Source organism: Plasmodium falciparum, assembly GCF_000002765.6.
Source record: "Plasmodium falciparum 3D7 genome assembly, chromosome: 3".
NCBI classification, from domain to species: domain Eukaryota; phylum Apicomplexa; class Aconoidasida; order Haemosporida; family Plasmodiidae; genus Plasmodium; species Plasmodium falciparum.
In genome coordinates, this window is record NC_000521.4 from 922501 (window position 1) to 940000 (window position 17500).

Here is a 17500-nt window from a genome sequence, read left to right on the forward strand (position 1 = left end):
AATATAAATATTAAAAATTAGGAAGATATACACATAAGCACATATACATATATATATATGTGATCTTTTTTTTTTTTTTTTTTTTTTCTTTAGAATTCTTATAAAACATATAAAAAATATTATATATAATTAATTATATAATATATATATGTATGTATTTATATATGAATGTTTAGTATACATTCTTATTACTGTACAGGGTTAATTATTTGTAGAACTATTAATAAGATATATGTTTAATATGTAATAATATATATATATATATATATATATATATATATATATATATTTTATGAATATTATTTTGTCTTTTCTAGTTATAATGATTTTTTAAAAAACTAAAAGAAGCACAAACATAAATACAAGCATATATATATATATATTTTTATTTATTTATTTATTTTGTTTATATTTTATGTTTGTTTTTTTTTTTTTGTTTATATAATATTTATAAAATTTAAAATGATAAAGATATGAACAGGATTACGCTTTATGATTTTATAATTGACGAAATAAAAGGAGGAACACATTATAACAGATATTATAGTGATAGTGATTGTTCAGAAGAAGAATGTAAAGAAGATGAAAATGTGTCTAAAAATATAAATGATAATAAAGAAAAGAATATTAATGATGAATATAAATATGATTTTTACAAATTTCTGGATCATATTTTTAAAGCTAATTCTATACCAGATAATGCATTAGATCATATGTTAAATGTACCATTTTTTTTTGAGAAACTAATGAGTTTTTCATTTCTTTTATGTTTAGATAATATACTATACGATATAACGTTTATGCCGATACAAGTATGTATATATATATATATATATATATATATATGTGTGTCACCATATAAACATTATATTTAATGAAACATATATATTTTTTTTTTTTTTATCATATTATTATTTTTTTTTATTTTTTTTTTTTTCAGGTGGTACGATCCATATGCCTTCTGATTAGTTTATTTTTTAAGAACGCTAGTCGTAATATTATGAACATTTTTTATAATTTTAAAAATTACAAGTTTTATAAATATGCGGTGAATAATTACAAAGACCCAAAGAAGAAATATAAGGTGAGGGTTATAAAGAATTTAAATAAATTGTCATATATTAAAAGAAAAGAAAATGATCATATGTATGAAAGCAAATATATTAAGGAGAAGTCCCTTGATGAATCTTCTATTTTATATAAGAAATTATCAAGGAATTTATTTTCGTTTCATTATCTTAATGGTTCTCGCTTTAGCATGAACGCTTCTCATTCCGATGATATATGGGTAGACACGCATTTAGAAAAAAGGATAAATATTAATAATAATAATAATAATGAGGAAGAATTTAATAAAAGTGTAGAAAAACAAGAAAATGATGAGCATAAAAATAATATATGTGACAACATTACTTGTAGTATGAAAAAGAAAAATATCGGTAAATATTTTTTGTATAATAGAAAGAGAAAAATGTCAAGTTATAATAAAGATTTAAAAAGTGAATTGTTGAAATATGGTCATAAATACAGTGTATTGAAATCAAGAGAAGACGTAAAATTATTAAGGTCGAAGTCTATTATGTTAAATTGTGTAAATAATAATAATGATGATGATGAAGAAAAAGGAGAACGAAAGAAATATATAAATAATATAAAATATTTAAAAAACGAAATAAAATTAAATTATTATTTTAAGTATAAAGGAAATATGATAAATGATACCTATTATAGTGATAATATTTATGATATGGAAAAAGAAAATTGGACAAAGCATAAAAAGAATAAAAAGAAAATAAATGAAATATATAATACAACGAAAAAAGAAAAAAAAAATTTCTTTATACATTTTTTTATTATTTTATTTTGTTTTGGTAAAAATATATTACAAAATATTAAATATCTAATGAATTATATATTTATAAAAATTGTATACTTTTTTCATATCCATAAATTATATACATTTCCTATTTATAAAGATGAAAGAAAAAAAAAAAAAATGTATACACAATCATTTGAAATGAATTTTCATAATACAAGAAATAAACAAATGGTTGATTTTTCTGATATACACAATAGGAGAGGTTTATTAAAAATAGATTATGAACAAGGGGGTGAAATACATAGGTTGAACTCTGTACATTTTGAAGATAATGAAGAGCATATCTCTTCCAATCTTTTTATAAAGCATATGTATAAATCAAATGAAGTAGATATGGGAAAATGTGTGAATATGTCTAATAAGGAGAAAACAAAACAGAATAATAAGAACATGAGAAATTTATTAATGTGTGCAAAACGTGTTATAGGTAGGAACAATAAATTGTGTGCAAGCAAAAATGATCATATTGATACGAACAAAGGCGAAAATTATTCTAATGAATTTGTAGATAATAAATTTGAAGCATCGTGTGAGCAGTATGGGAAGGATAAAGATACAAAAATGAATGATCCTAACAATAATATGGATAATAATATGGAAAATAATAATGACAATAATAATGACAATCATATTATTATGAGTGATGTAATGAATAACGCTAGTTATTGTACAACCGAAAAACATAACAATTGCGATCTTCTCAATATGAAGGCAAATGATAATATGTTCAATGCATGTTCGCATAATAATGATGATGACAAAATAATTAAAAAAGGTTGCCATGATTTGAAGTACAAAAAAGATAATCAAAATTGTAATAGCTTTATGGTAAATGAGAAGAATGATGATAAATTTATAAATGATACAAATAAATGTAACCCATTTTTAGTTAAAAGCTTTTATAAGGATGAAAAATATAAAAAGAGTAATGATGATTTTACAAAATTGAACGAAAATAATAAGAAGGATTCAAAGAATATGAAGAATAAAAAAAATATAAATAATTTACAAAATATGAATAAAATAAAAGATATGAAAAAAAAACTTTTTAAAGAGCATTTAAATTCTTTAAAATTATCATTTCCTGAATATAGTGGTATAATTAGGTTATCTTTAATATTGATTTGTATTTACATTTTTTCATTTGTGGATACATCTAGAATCTATCATTATATAAGAGCCCAGCCTTTTATGAAATTATATGTGGTTTTAAATATGTTAGAAATTTTAGAGAGATTATTGAGATCTTTAGGAAAAGATTTGATCGATAATATGATAAGAACGTTTATAAGGATAATTAATTTGAGGTCATATATTTGTATTATAAGAAATAACTATAACGAAAAATCTAGTATAAATAGTAATAGTAACTATATAAATTATGTACATAATGATAATTATGGAGTAAATAGTTATATTTACAAAAACAAAGACAATAATAATGAATTAATTACCTTTGATAATACTAGGCATATTAACGTATTTACAAATAAAAATAAAGATAATCTTCTTAATAATAATAATAATAATATGAATTATATGAATTATATGTATAAAGATAGTGTTATTAAAAATAAACATGAATACGAAAATGGTTATGTTACTAATATGGATAAAGATATTTTTTCGAATAATTTTTACATGAATAATATAAGACATCATGCAGATTCATTTTATTATCAGAATGAATTAAATTCTTTTAATTTAAATAAAAATAAAGAAAACAACGTACGATTTTTTAATAATGAAAATGATAAAAAGAAAAATAATAAATCTAAAATATCCATATTATTTCCTTTCTATAGTGTAGTACTTAAATTTACCATACAATATATATTTGTTCTTGCATATATCTTAATTCATGCATTTATGCACCTTGTGCGATTCTTATCCTTAAATATAGCTATCAATTCGTCAGAGGTACCACAAAAGATATTAATATGTTGCACCTGTGTAATTATATATATATATATATATATATATATTTTTTTTTTTTTTTTTTTTTTTTTTTTAGTCCACCATGTTTTTAATCCTAGTGATGAGCAATTTTACAGAGATAAAATCCACAGTTTTTAAAAAATTTACAAAAATATCCCTATTTACAATTGTAGCGTCTGATGCAGTTGAAAGATTTTATTTGTTCATAGATGCTTTTCTTGTTCTGTTAAAAATGTCAACAGCATATAGGTATATTCCTTTATATAGAGAAGAAAAAACAATATGTGTGCCTTAAATTATGTTTAATATGTGTATAAGTTAATTTTATTATTATTTTTTTTTTTCTTCTTTGCAGAACACAAAATTCATTTTTTAGTATTTCCAGTTGGCTGGTACGTATACAAAATATGTGAAAATAAAAAGCGCACTTTGTTTAATTGTTATAAGTTATTTTATAATATATATATATATATATATATATATATATGTATATTTTTATATTTTTATATTTATTTATTTATTTATTTATTTCACTTTTTAGATTATTATATTATTACTTGAGGTGGGTGTAGATTGGTGTAAGCATTCTTATTTGTTAAAGTACAATAAATTAGATTCAGAATCATTGAATAAGTATTTTCACGTAAGAACAAAAATTAAAATTAATATTTAATTGTGTAAACGTATTTTAATTGCTTTTTTGTGTTTTTTTTTTTTTTTCCTTACATGTTAATATATTTTGATGAGCTAGCTATTTTTTTTACCTGCACGTTCATGTAAATAAAAATATATATATATATATATATATATATATTTATTTATTTATTTAATTTTTTTAGACTCTTTTAGCTGATGTTTTAATATCAAGAACACCCAATAAAAATATTTATTACATGAAGGATTCTTTTGCAGTTCCGTGTAAAAATATTTTTTCCTTTTCCCACATACCGACGAGGTACCTTTTTTTTTTGTTTGGTTTATTTTTTATTTATTTATTACATGTATTTGAATTTAGGTGTATAAAAGGAATATGATTGTGTGCATATATATTGACATATATATTTTTTCACTTTATTATTTATTATTATTTTTTTTTTTAAATGCAGACGGTTGGGATATATGTCCATGCCAGTCGTAACCTTGATAGTATGTTCCCTTCCAAGGTATATTAATTTATATAATATATATATATATATATATATATATATATATATGTATATATATATATGTATATATGTTTATATTTATTTATGTGTGTATTTTTGTTTTTTTAAATTTTATTATATTTATTGAAAAAAAAAAAAAATTTATTTTTTCAGATTGAATTATTTATCAAATATATCACTTTTTTCCTTTGCCTTATCTATATGGATTTGTTTATTTCTTTTTAAGGTATAATTTACAACAAAAATAGAAACCTTTAACGAAAAAATGTAAATGATATATAAATATATATATATATATATATATATATGTATTTGTAGTGATGTATATATTAATTTTATTTTATTTTTAATTTTTTTATGCAGATAATATTATCAATTATGATTGTGTCTTATACAATATCGGAGAAGAAGCAATTAAAAAATTTGAAAAAACCTTATGATGACATTAGTGCATTATAAAAGAAGGGGGGGGAAAAAAAAATAAAAGAGGAAAACATAAAATTAAATAAAATAAAATAAAATGTGACTATTAATAATACGTTAAATGTTCTTACAAGTTGGTTTCATATGTTGATTTCTTTTTTCTTTTTTTTTTTTGTCCACCAATTATTTAAAAGCATTAAGAAAGAAATTACATATTATAATAAATCACTATTCTTGTTTTTGTAATTGTTTGTTTAATATATATATATATATTTATTATTGTTTATTTTTTAAAATTATAAGAATAACCTTGAATTTATATATTTTTGTTTACTTATTAAAAACCTTAAACTTTTTAATTTGTTTAATTTTGTATGATGATAAGAAAGAAAATTCTACATGAACAATTTTTACTATGGTTAAGTAATATGATCGTCATTAGTGTGTTGTTAAATGTATGAGTTTTTTATGGTATTTATATAAAAAGGTCAAATTGAACAATTACATATTTGTGTAACATAAATGGATAAATATATAAATAAATATATATATATATATATATATATATATGTGGACATGTGAAAAATTAAATATTCTTTTTATTTAAATACATTTATATGTGTAAGAATAAATAAAATAAACTACACAGATCTATGAAATATTATATATATATAAATATATGTATGTATGTATGTATGTATGTATTTTTTTTTTTTTTTTTTTTTTTATATTTCCTTTTACAATTCACCACAATCAGTTATTACTACAGATCTTTTGACGTATCCACTTTTTGCTCCTTCCTTTTCCATTTCTCTAACAACATTCATACCTTCGATAACTTTTCCAAAAACAACATGTTTACCATCTAACCATGGGCAAGGTACTAAGGTGATAAAGAATTGTGATGAGTTGGTATTTGGTCCAGCATTTGCCATAGATAATAATCCTGGTTGATCATGTTTCATATTAAAATTTTCATCCGTAAAAGATCTTCCATATATTGATTCTCCTCCTGATCCATTTCCATTTGTAATATCACCTCCTTGACACATAAATTGAGGAATAATTCTATGGAATATTGAATTTTTGTAATGTAAGTTTTTACCTCTTGATCCTATTTTTTCACCTGTACATAAAGCTCTAAAGTTTTCACAGGTTCTAGGAGTTATATCACTGAATAATTCAAAAATTATTCTTCCAGCATTACTATTGTCAATAGATATATCAAAAAAAACTTTACTCCTCTTACTCATTTTGAAGAAAATTCTTTTTTTTTTTTTTTTGTAAAAATTAAAAATAGAAATATATATATATATAGTAATAATATATATAAATGTTTATAAAATAATTAATGCAGATATTAAAAAGAAAAAAAAAAATTGATAAATTTTATTTGTTTATTTGAAATAATATAAAATTCTAAAATATATAAAAATATATTCCTTATTAAAAAAAATTTTTTTTTTTTTTTATTTTAATATTATATATATATATATATATATATTATATATATTATTATATAGAAATAATTATATTATATTATTATAAATATATAATAGTATAGTTATAAATTGTACATATTATTTATTTTATTTTATTTTATTATTTTAGTTTTCTTTCTTTTTGCTATTTTAAGATTGTAAAACGTTTACATTTATATAATGTATTTATTTTATAAGGATATACTTATATATTATATTATATATATATATATATATTTTTTTTTTTTTTTTTTTTTTTTTTGTAGTACATACTATTTTATTAATATTTATTATAAAAAATTGTTAAATAATTTATTATATATATATATTATATATATTTTATATATTATATGGAAAGATACTTCATAATATGTAATATATATATAAATATATAAATAGATCTTGTATTTTATTAATCCGTTTAAATATATTATATTATAAATAATTATGCTATATAAAATAGAGGGTTTCTTCTTAAGCAAATTTGTATATAAAATATAGTGGTGATATAAATATAAATATAAATAATATATATATTTTTTCTTACGGTGGTATTCAAAGCAAAGCTTAAACAAAAATATATATATATATATATATATATATATATATATATATATAATATATATTTTTTTTAATTATGTCGATTGAAAAATAATAGTAGTTCCTACTTTTAAAATATAAATTTATTTAAATAAATAAATATATATATATATAATATTTATTGAATAATCCTTTGTCATGTTTATTTTTTAATATAAATAAAATATATGAAAAAATTTATGATATGTCAACCTGAAGAAAATGCTCGACCCATATTGTAATATATGCTTTTATAACAAAATTGCATTTAATCTTAAAAAAAAAAAATACATATATATATATATATATATATATATATGCTATGACAATATGGGTTATATTTTACTTTTATAAAAATTATATATCTTTATGTTTTTCAAAAAGAAACAAACCTTTTGAATAAACTATTCATAATATGATTGTTCGTGTGTATTTTATAAGAGAGAAAAAAAAAGAATGATATTTATTTTGGTATGTTTTTAACACAAAACAAATGTTAATTAAACATATTTAAAAAATAATACATAAAAAAAAAAAAAAAATAATATAAAAATAAATAAATATATATATATATATATATATATATATATATATATAATATGTCATATATGTGTACATATGTACAGATATTATTCACGATAATGGTAGCAGCGCACCTAGAAAGATCAGTAATTTATGTATCATCATAAAAGTCCTTATAATTTTTAAGATTCTCTTCATTCTTATTATCATTATCATTATTGTTGTTGTTGTTGTTATTGATTTGATTGTGCATATAAATATTATTTATATAGAGGCTTGTATCTTCTTCATTTTTATATTGATCATAGTATTCATTATTTATATCCTGTACATCTTCGTTTTGTTCGTATTCTTCATCATCACTACATAAGAGTACTTCTATTTTTGTACCCCTTTTGAATGCCTTCCATTTATTTTCTACATGTACTTCATTTATGGTTTGCAAGGATTTTTTATTATGTCTACGTATATCAACGTTATTTTTAAAAATGTTTATTTTTTCTTTATTCGTTATTAGTTGGTCTTTGATTTTTCTTTTTATATGTTTTTCATTTTTCGTAACAACTCTATACATGTAGTCTCCCACAATTGGTAATACAGAGTGTATGTATTTTTTGAACTTTTCTTTTTCTTTCGACGAAATGGTATCATCGTTTGGATGATTTGGTAATAACGAAAGATTATTCTGATTATTACTATTATTATTTAATTTTGTGATCATTGTATTTTTCAACATGTGTTTACTTTTTTTGAAAACATTTAATTGACTACATATACCTCTAATATTATTAACTAGATTAGAACATATAAAATGTAAATAATTGGAATCTTTTTTATTCCTTAAATTTGACATGGCTTTAAAAATAGTTTTTGATGGTATTTCTATTTCTACTTCATATAACTCATTATTTTTGGTTTTTATTTTAGTCATATCTACTTGTAAACCTAGATATGTATTTATAAATGTGGTTCTTTCTTTTAATCTTTCATGTACTGGTGTGTTTTTAGATAAATATAATTTACTAATAGGTTTGGTATATTCTATATTTATAGAAATACGATAATCTATGGAATCATTTTTATCAACTAAATTGTTATAGATGTGTTGTGATTTCGATGTCGTTAAACCATGGGTGTTATTTGTAGCAATATTTGTTTTTGTCCCTGTATCTCCATTATTATTATTATTATTATTATTATAATCATCATCATCATCTTCTTCGTCATCATCAAAATAATCATAATTATTACCTGTATAAACATTCCATATGTTTAAATTATCTTTTTGTAAAGACTGTATCATCATACTTTCTGTTTCTTGTTTGTTATCGTCATTTAAATATGTGGTTGTTCTAATTCTACTGTTATTATTTTTTATAACATAATATTTATCAATACTTTTTGTTGTTTTAAGTTCTAGGAAATCGTATATACAAGCATTTTTTTTATCATATGAATAATTACAAGTTGGTTTATTATCATCAGCATTTTTGTCATAAGAATGTGTCTGATTAGTATTATTACCACTGTTGTGTATATGAATATTATTATTATTGTCCATATTATTATTATTATTGTCCATATTATTATTATTATTATCATTATTACGTATACTTAATCTTTTCTTTAGGGTCATGTTATGAAAATAATCCAAGAGATATTCAAACGATTCTCTATCAATTCCGGCCTGGAAATCTGAATAATTATTTTCAATAATTGCATCTGTATTTATTGGTAATTTTATTCTATTCTTATTCTTATCTATTACTAACCCCACCCTTCCTTCAATTTCAATTTGAATATCTTTATTATTTATATTCTCATGATTGTCGAAAGCCAATATTATATTCTGAGATAATTCGTATGTTATCTTATCAATCGGTATAGGTCTACTTCCATCTAATAATTCATGTGCTTCTCTTACCATTCTTTTCTTTTTTTTTTCCCAACTAAATAAAAGTATATATTATATATATATATATATATTATATATGTCAATCTATATTATGTTATACATATAACAATTATTCTATTCCTCAAAGTTTTACATTTTTTAAATGATACAATAGAAGAATATTATTTAATTATAATGTATATTATATATATATATATATATATATATATTTATTTATTTATTTATCCATTTATCCATTTATTCATTTTTTTTTTTTTTAAATCGGAGCAAACAAAATAATTTATATTTTTTAAAAAACTTATTTCATAGAAAATATTCACAATTTTTCATCACCTTTTTTTCCTTTTTGAAATGTTGTACTTTTTTTATCTTTCATTGAAAAAAAAAGAAAGGAAAAGAAAGTATATTGTTATAAGTTCACTTTTTTTTTTTTTTTTTTTTTTTTTGTAATATTAAGAAATATACATATATAAACTATATATAATAATAACAATACTAAAAAAGGTAAAAAGAATAAAATAAAATAAAAAAAAAATAAAATAAAAATAATAAAAAAAAATAAATTACCAATAAATTGTTTTTATTTTCTTACAGAATGAAGGGAAAAATTTTAATGTATAATATATAAATATATAAAAAAAAATAAAGTAATATTTATTTAAAAGTGTATGTAAATATATAAAGATAATATTATACATACATATAATATATATATGTAATTATATATATATATATATATATTTACATATGACATACAATTTATTTATTACTTTGTACAACTCATTTAAATATTATTCTTTTCATTTTTCTTTAATTTCATATATTTTAAATTTTTGTTAAGAATGTTTATTTTATCTTCCAGATATTTTAATTTTGTTTCTATGAATTCCTTTTTTTTAATTTCTTCGCTTCTTCTTCCTTATAATGAAAAAAATAAAAAATAAAAAATAAAAAATAAAAAATAAAATAATATATCTATATCTATATATATTTATTTGTTTATCATTTCAGTTATCCCTTTTTTTTTTTTGTCATTTGAAAAACATACCATGCTTAGGACACCTTATGAGCTCTGATTCTTTATTTGCTTTCTCAAGTTTTAATAACTGTAAGAATATTATTTTAGAAAATAATAATATATATATATATATATATATATATATATATATTTATATTTTATTATTATTATTTTTTCGTAATTTACAATAAGTTGTTTCTCTATGGAACTTATTTTTTGTTTAACGTTTAGAGGATCGTCTCTATAAAGGAAATATGTACATATTTATTTATTTGAATTAATTTTTCTTTATATGATTAAAAGGTTTTAATATGATTTGTTTATTTATTTATTTATTATCCTACGATGTTTCCTCGTGCTCCGGCTTTTCATCGCTTTGCTGAAAAGAGTGAAAATTATATGAAAAAATAGGACATATATATTTTTATTATAAAGTGGTGGATGCCTATATTGGTTAATATATATATATATATATACACATATTTTTTATTCTTTTCTATTTATTTTGTATGTACTATATTATTATAATTAAATTGAAATGTTTCTTTATCCTTTTCCTTTTCTAAAAAAAAAAAGGAAAAAAAAAAAAAAAATACATAATATATATATATATATATATATATATATATATATATGTATATGTCTATATATTTATATATTACTATAATATCATCACCTTTTATTTTATCGCGTAATATATCTTGATTATATAATGTCGTTTTCATATCTAGAACGTCTGATTTGCTCATTTTATATAATCTATTCTTACAATCGTACAATTCGTTTTTTAAGTCCTTTATTTCTGTAGCCATATCATTTTGTCTTTTCCTAAGAAAATAAAATAAAATAATTAATATTTAAAAAGCCATTTATTCTGTTTATTTTGGTGAGGAAATTATTTATAATTTGCCTGACTTGTTCAGGGAAAAAAAAAAAAAAAAAAAAAAAAAAAAACGTTCACATTATATATTTTTTAATTTACTCATTCATCAAGCAGGTTCGCTCATACATATATTTTTCATTTTCCGTGTCTTTTAGTTTAATTCTAAAGGAGGAAATAGCAAGAATATATGGAATTATAAATATTATATATATATATATATATATATATATATATAATAATTTTTTTTAATTCATTATTTTAAATATTAATGTATAAATATGTATATAATTTGCATATGTATAAATTACTCCAGTTGTTTGTATTTATCTTCTAATATGTGGCAATCCTTCTGATTTTCCAATATGGCGCATTTCTTATAAAATACAATAAAATTAGATAATAATATAAACATATAGAAATATATAGAATTGTAACTTAAATATTTTATTTTATTTTATTATTTTCCCAACTGTTTTATAGCGTTCCAAATTTTCTTTCAAAATTTTTTCTTCATTTTTATAACACGAAAAGACATATTGCTTGTTATGATATCTTTTCAAAAGTAGTGACAAAAAAAAAAAAAAAAAAAAAAAAAAAAAAAGAATTGATATATAACATATAATATATAAACATTTTTGTAATATGTTTTTTTCTTTACAGTTCTTCATATTCATCTTTTAATTTTTCCAGATTTAATTTTGTCTTGGTTAATTCATTCTTCAAATCATCATTATCTCTTTCGACCTATAAATAAATAAATAAATATATACATATATATGTATATATTATAAAGTAAAAGACGTGTAAGTAATTAATAAAACATATAGAAACAAATTTTATGTACATCATGACATATATGTAGAGATTTCTTTATTTTATTCCATATACTTTATTATTTTCAGTGTATATATTTTTTAACTTTTCTTGTATATCATTTTTTGAATTAATGTGTATATCTAATTGGTTTTTCAATTTTCCCTGTAATAAAACATCAAGGAAATTATCAAATATAAGAAATTATAAATATATAGAATATTATATTTTATGAATCATTTTTTTTTTTTTTTTTTTTTTTTTTTTAAAAGTTTTAGGTGTACAATTTGGTCTTCCTTTTGTTGTAGAAGGTTTTGGTTAGAATCCTATAAAATAAAAAAAAATAACATATAATAAAAAAAAAAAAAAATGCTAATATTTATTTATGAACATATGCTTACCGATTTATTGTAATAATAAACATATTTTTGATAACTATTATTTAGATCATCATTAAGTGTATTAATTTTTTGTTCATAATGATAAATTTGTTTTTGTTCTGATTTTAATTTTTGGTTTAATTTTTCAATGGTGTCGTTTGTTTCGTTTTGAGATATGTCTTTTTGTAAAAATTTATCGTATATGATTTGATTATTTTTTTTTAAATTTTCTATTTGATGTAACATTATATGTTTTGTACTTTCTAGTTGTTTTATTAATTCTTTATTATCTTGATCCTTTTTTAGAAGTTGTTCATTTTGTATACCTAATGAAACATTAAATTTGTATAAGTCTTTTACTTTGTGTTCATATTTTTCTTGTAGATAATTTATTTTATTTATTAATTGATCTTTAAATTTTTGTTCTAATTTAGTACTGATTTGCTCAATTTCGTTTATAGCTTTTAATATTAGATATTGAAATAATTCTTTTTCTTTATCGTTTGTAAATTTTATATTGTCTTCTTTATCTTTTAAATCTTTTATTTTATAATTGGTCATTTGTATAATATTTTCGAATGTGTATGACTTGTTCAGGTCATTATTTACATGTTTGATATTTTGAGAATATGATAAATTATTATAATTATCAGGTATTATTTTACATTTTAGTTTTTGATTTTTATAATTATGTATATTATTATATTTTTTTTCTGTTTGTTGTGTTTTAAAATTATGAGTCTTTTGGTTTGACAATTCTGTTTTATTTGTATGATTGTTTGGATTTTTAGTTTTATTTTTTGGTTCCTTATTTTTATGATTATGAAAAATATTTTTTTCTTTTGTATTAAAATTAATAATTTCTTTTTTTTCGTCTTTGTGTGTGTGTTTTTTTTTTTTTTTTTTTTTTTTAAATTCATCAGCTGCATTTAATGAAAATAATATATGTTTCATATCCTTTGTTTGATTTTGTATATTTTTTTGTGGATGTTTTGTTGTTTTGGATTGATAAGGAAAAGAATGTTCATAATTAGATGTATTATTTGAGTTATATGAATGATGAGATTGAGAAGAATTAAGTTCCTCTTGATCAGAATAATATGAATAATTAGGATTGTTTAATTTTTCCTCATGATCAAAATGGTAACTTTCAATATTGTCTTTTCTTGTTCCTTCTTTTGTTTTTAAACATTTTAAAACAGAAAACTGCTTGGATTCTCCAAGTTTTTTATAGTTACATAATGTGTTATAATAATTTGTATTATATAAATTTTGAGTGGCATAATGCAGCTCATCTAAGTAATCCTTTATTATATTTAATTCTTCATCTATGTATATAAATAGGGAATTAAATTTGAAATGTGATACATATGTATGAGTATTTATTTAAACATATATATATATATATATATATATATTTATTTATTTATTTATATATTTATCTATATATTATTTTAATATACCATTTTGAGGAGTATCTTCATTTTTAAAAACGCCTTCTGGACTCATTTTTTTTTTTTTTTTTGTTATATGATTATTTTATAAGTTAAATGAATGTCCTTATAATGAGTATATTAGGAAAATTACACAAGACAGTATTATATAGAATAAAAAAAAATAAAAAAAATAAATATATATAAATTAATAAGATATAAAATTTGAGACTGGCAAGTATTATAATATGTACGTTAATATTATGTAGTTGTATAATATGTATGGTATCACCTACGTGTTAATAAAAATATAAAAGGAGTGAAAATAAATACATATATATATATATATATATATATATATATATTTTTATGTTTATCCACGTGGACCCTTACTCTTTTCTTACATATATTTTATTGATTGAAAAATAATAAAATAATATTATAATTTATACAACTTTACAAGTTTTCATTTAAAAAAAAAAAGATAAAATTTATAAGACAAGTTTAAAAAATAAAAAATAAAAAATAAAAAGGATAAAATATAAAATATAAAATATAAAAACATATAAATAAATACATATATATATATATATATATATATGTTTATTTATTCATTTATGCAATTTACATAAAAAAGATATTTTTAATATGTATATTTAAAAACGTTCACCCTTTTTTAACAAATTTGATATTATTATAAGGTGCTTAAAAAAAAAGATAATACACAAAGGTATAATAAAAGATACAAATAAAATATAAACTTATAAAAAAATGTATTATAACAAGGTATTTTTTTTATTTAAAAAAAAAAAAACAAAAAAAAAAAAAACAAATAATGATACGAAAGAAAAAAAAAAATATATAAATTTTTTTTTAAATATATACGGTTAAGTCTGGTATAAAATATATAATAATAATTTTATTTTATTTTTTTATTTTTTTAATTATAAGAGTAAAGGTTATAGTTATAGTTCTTTTTTTACACTTTTGAGATATGTGTCCATGGTGGTAAAATATATGCACGTGTATATTATGTATATTGTATATATTGTATATATTGTATATAATATTGTATATGTTGTATATAATATTGTATATGTTGTATATTTTGTCCATATTGCATTTTTTTTTTTTTTTTTTGTTAATCCTTTGAATAAATGTTTCTTTGTGTTGCTTATCATACGTTTAATATAACAAACTTGTCGTGAGCGCATTTATGTTTCTCTCTTTATTTTTCTTTTTCTTTTCCTTTTTCCCTTTTTCCCTTTTTCCCCTTATGTTTCAATTTTTAAGCGTGCCTTGTTTATCTATCCACAAGTAGTAATAAATAAATAGAATAAGCGGTTGTCCGGTGAAACAAAAAACAATCCAGAAGATGGAATTTCCAATAGTTTTATGTTTTTTGAAATATGCATTATTAGTAAATTGTACTAAAGGTATTTGACATATGAATGCAAAAAAGATATATCCGGTAAAACCTAATTTTAATGGTATACTAATTAGATATTCATGTAACATAGCAGATATAAAGAAAACAATTATCATGGAAACATTTCTATGTATACCATAATAAATTAAGGGTTTATTAATATGTCTACAAACAAAATAATATATAGGTAGATTCCATTTCCTCCAATATTCAGCAAAAGAGCTAGCATTCCACCAATCTTTGTAAAATAGTCTATCTCCGAATCTTGTAATTTCAGCTAATATATTACACCAATGATGAAAGACTATAAGAAAACCTATTAGCCATATATATAGTGTTGGTATAGATACCTTTAGCATTCTTTCTATTATATGTGTTATTTTTACAGAGAAATGTGCTGATGTAAATTCTTTCATGGTAAAAGTATTTTCGACTGTTATAAACATATATTGATCTGATATAATTTTGATCATGATTATTAATAAAATAACTTCAAATATATGTTTTGCTACATGAATCCATCTAATTTTTTCTGTTCGTGGATAAAAAAATTGAAAGCACATAGTAGGCATTAAAATATATGTATAATAACTTTTTAGGTCTAAACAATATGGATATCTTTTAATATAATACATTTCAGAAGATAGATCATCTTCTATAAGATTCTTCAAATCTACATTTTCTATGTGTAATTTCCTAGCTTCATAACACACCTCATGAAATGAATAAAATTTAAAAAACCATACAATGGATATAGTTAATAATATAGATGAAAGTGTGGGTTCAGTATCATAATATGATATGGTTAATAAAGGAAATAATAATATAAATATGCTATTTATGCATCTTAATAAAAAGATTGATAAATGAAATGATTTCCATCCATGTACTTTTTTTTTTTTTTTTTTTTTTAAACAAGACGATGTACTAATATCATCATCCTTGATATGTGTATGAATATTATGAGCACACGTATTAATATAATTATTATTATTATTGTTATTATTATTTTTTTCAGTATTATTATTTTTTAATTCTTTAAGTTTTTTTTTACATATATCGTTACATGTTTGTTTTGAATCTTTTTTATCACATAAAATATCTTTATCGCATTTGTCATATGTACTATTATCTTTATCGAATTTATCATAAGGCTCATTTTCATATGTTGTATTACTATCATAGCTATAAATTGAGGGTGGATCTTTATGCAAGCAATTATTATAATTATTGTTATTATTATTATTATTATTATTACTATTATTATTATTGCTATTATTATTATTATTACTATTATTATTATTACTATTATTATTATTATTATTATTTTCATTATCATTATTTATGGTGTTATTTTTCTTTTTTCTTCTTATTAAATTTGGATAAAGGCTTTTATAATTCTTCTTTTCTATTATCATATCTGTTTTGTTGCTCAGATCATCCATAGGGATATTTTTAAAAGTGTGTTGGTCGTCTTCATCGATACATGTATATAACCAGGAAGTTACATATCTTTCAATAAACCAGCTAAAAAATATAGTTACATGCAAAGATATAAAGCAAAATAAAAGTGGAAGGTTTTTTACTAAATCACAATTCTTTGGTATCTTTATAATTAAACCATATTTTTTAAAATTTTCT

General features: G+C 19.6%; 5 protein-coding genes across 5 annotated transcripts in view; 1 reads left to right on the plus strand and 4 right to left on the minus strand.

Moving 5' to 3' along the window:
• Positions 1-473: 473 nt before the first annotated feature.
• On the plus strand, positions 474-5442 carry PF3D7_0321900 (cyclic amine resistance locus protein; the record flags this gene model as incomplete). The annotated part of the gene is made up of 9 exons (XM_002808587.1): positions 474-812; positions 941-3799; positions 3894-4066; positions 4173-4209; positions 4359-4460; positions 4657-4772; positions 4924-4980; positions 5137-5209; positions 5347-5442. 9 exons carry the CDS (start codon positions 474-476, stop codon positions 5440-5442), a joined length of 3852 nt encoding a protein of 1283 aa, XP_002808633.1.
• A 701-nt stretch (positions 5443-6143) lies between these two features.
• On the minus strand, positions 6144-6659 carry PF3D7_0322000 (peptidyl-prolyl cis-trans isomerase; the record flags this gene model as incomplete). The annotated part of the gene is made up of 1 exon (XM_001351254.1): positions 6144-6659. The coding sequence occupies one exon, from the start codon at positions 6657-6659 to the stop codon at positions 6144-6146; it is 516 nt and encodes a 171-aa protein (XP_001351290.1).
• Positions 6660-8139: 1480 nt separating this feature from the next.
• PF3D7_0322100 (mRNA-capping enzyme subunit beta) lies at positions 8140-9915 on the minus strand (the record flags this gene model as incomplete). The annotated part of the gene is made up of 1 exon (XM_002808588.1): positions 8140-9915. One exon carries the CDS (start codon positions 9913-9915, stop codon positions 8140-8142), a length of 1776 nt encoding a protein of 591 aa, XP_002808634.1.
• Positions 9916-10687: 772 nt separating this feature from the next.
• Positions 10688-14506, minus strand: PF3D7_0322200 (conserved Plasmodium protein, unknown function; the record flags this gene model as incomplete). The annotated part of the gene is made up of 14 exons (XM_001351256.2): positions 10688-10821; positions 10952-11009; positions 11108-11162; positions 11266-11300; positions 11437-11483; positions 11598-11749; positions 11904-11966; positions 12113-12177; positions 12275-12356; positions 12463-12548; positions 12693-12782; positions 12902-12943; positions 13019-14325; positions 14461-14506. 14 exons carry the CDS (start codon positions 14504-14506, stop codon positions 10688-10690), a joined length of 2262 nt encoding a protein of 753 aa, XP_001351292.2.
• A 1205-nt stretch (positions 14507-15711) lies between these two features.
• The window catches only part of PF3D7_0322300 (diacylglycerol O-acyltransferase), a gene marked incomplete at both ends in the record, with an annotated part of 1962 nt that continues 173 nt past the window's right edge, over positions 15712-17500 (minus strand). The window contains one exon of the mRNA XM_001351257.1: positions 15712-17500. This exon is cut by the window's right edge and continues 173 nt beyond it. Coding sequence (XP_001351293.1) covers positions 15712-17500 — 1789 coding nt within the window.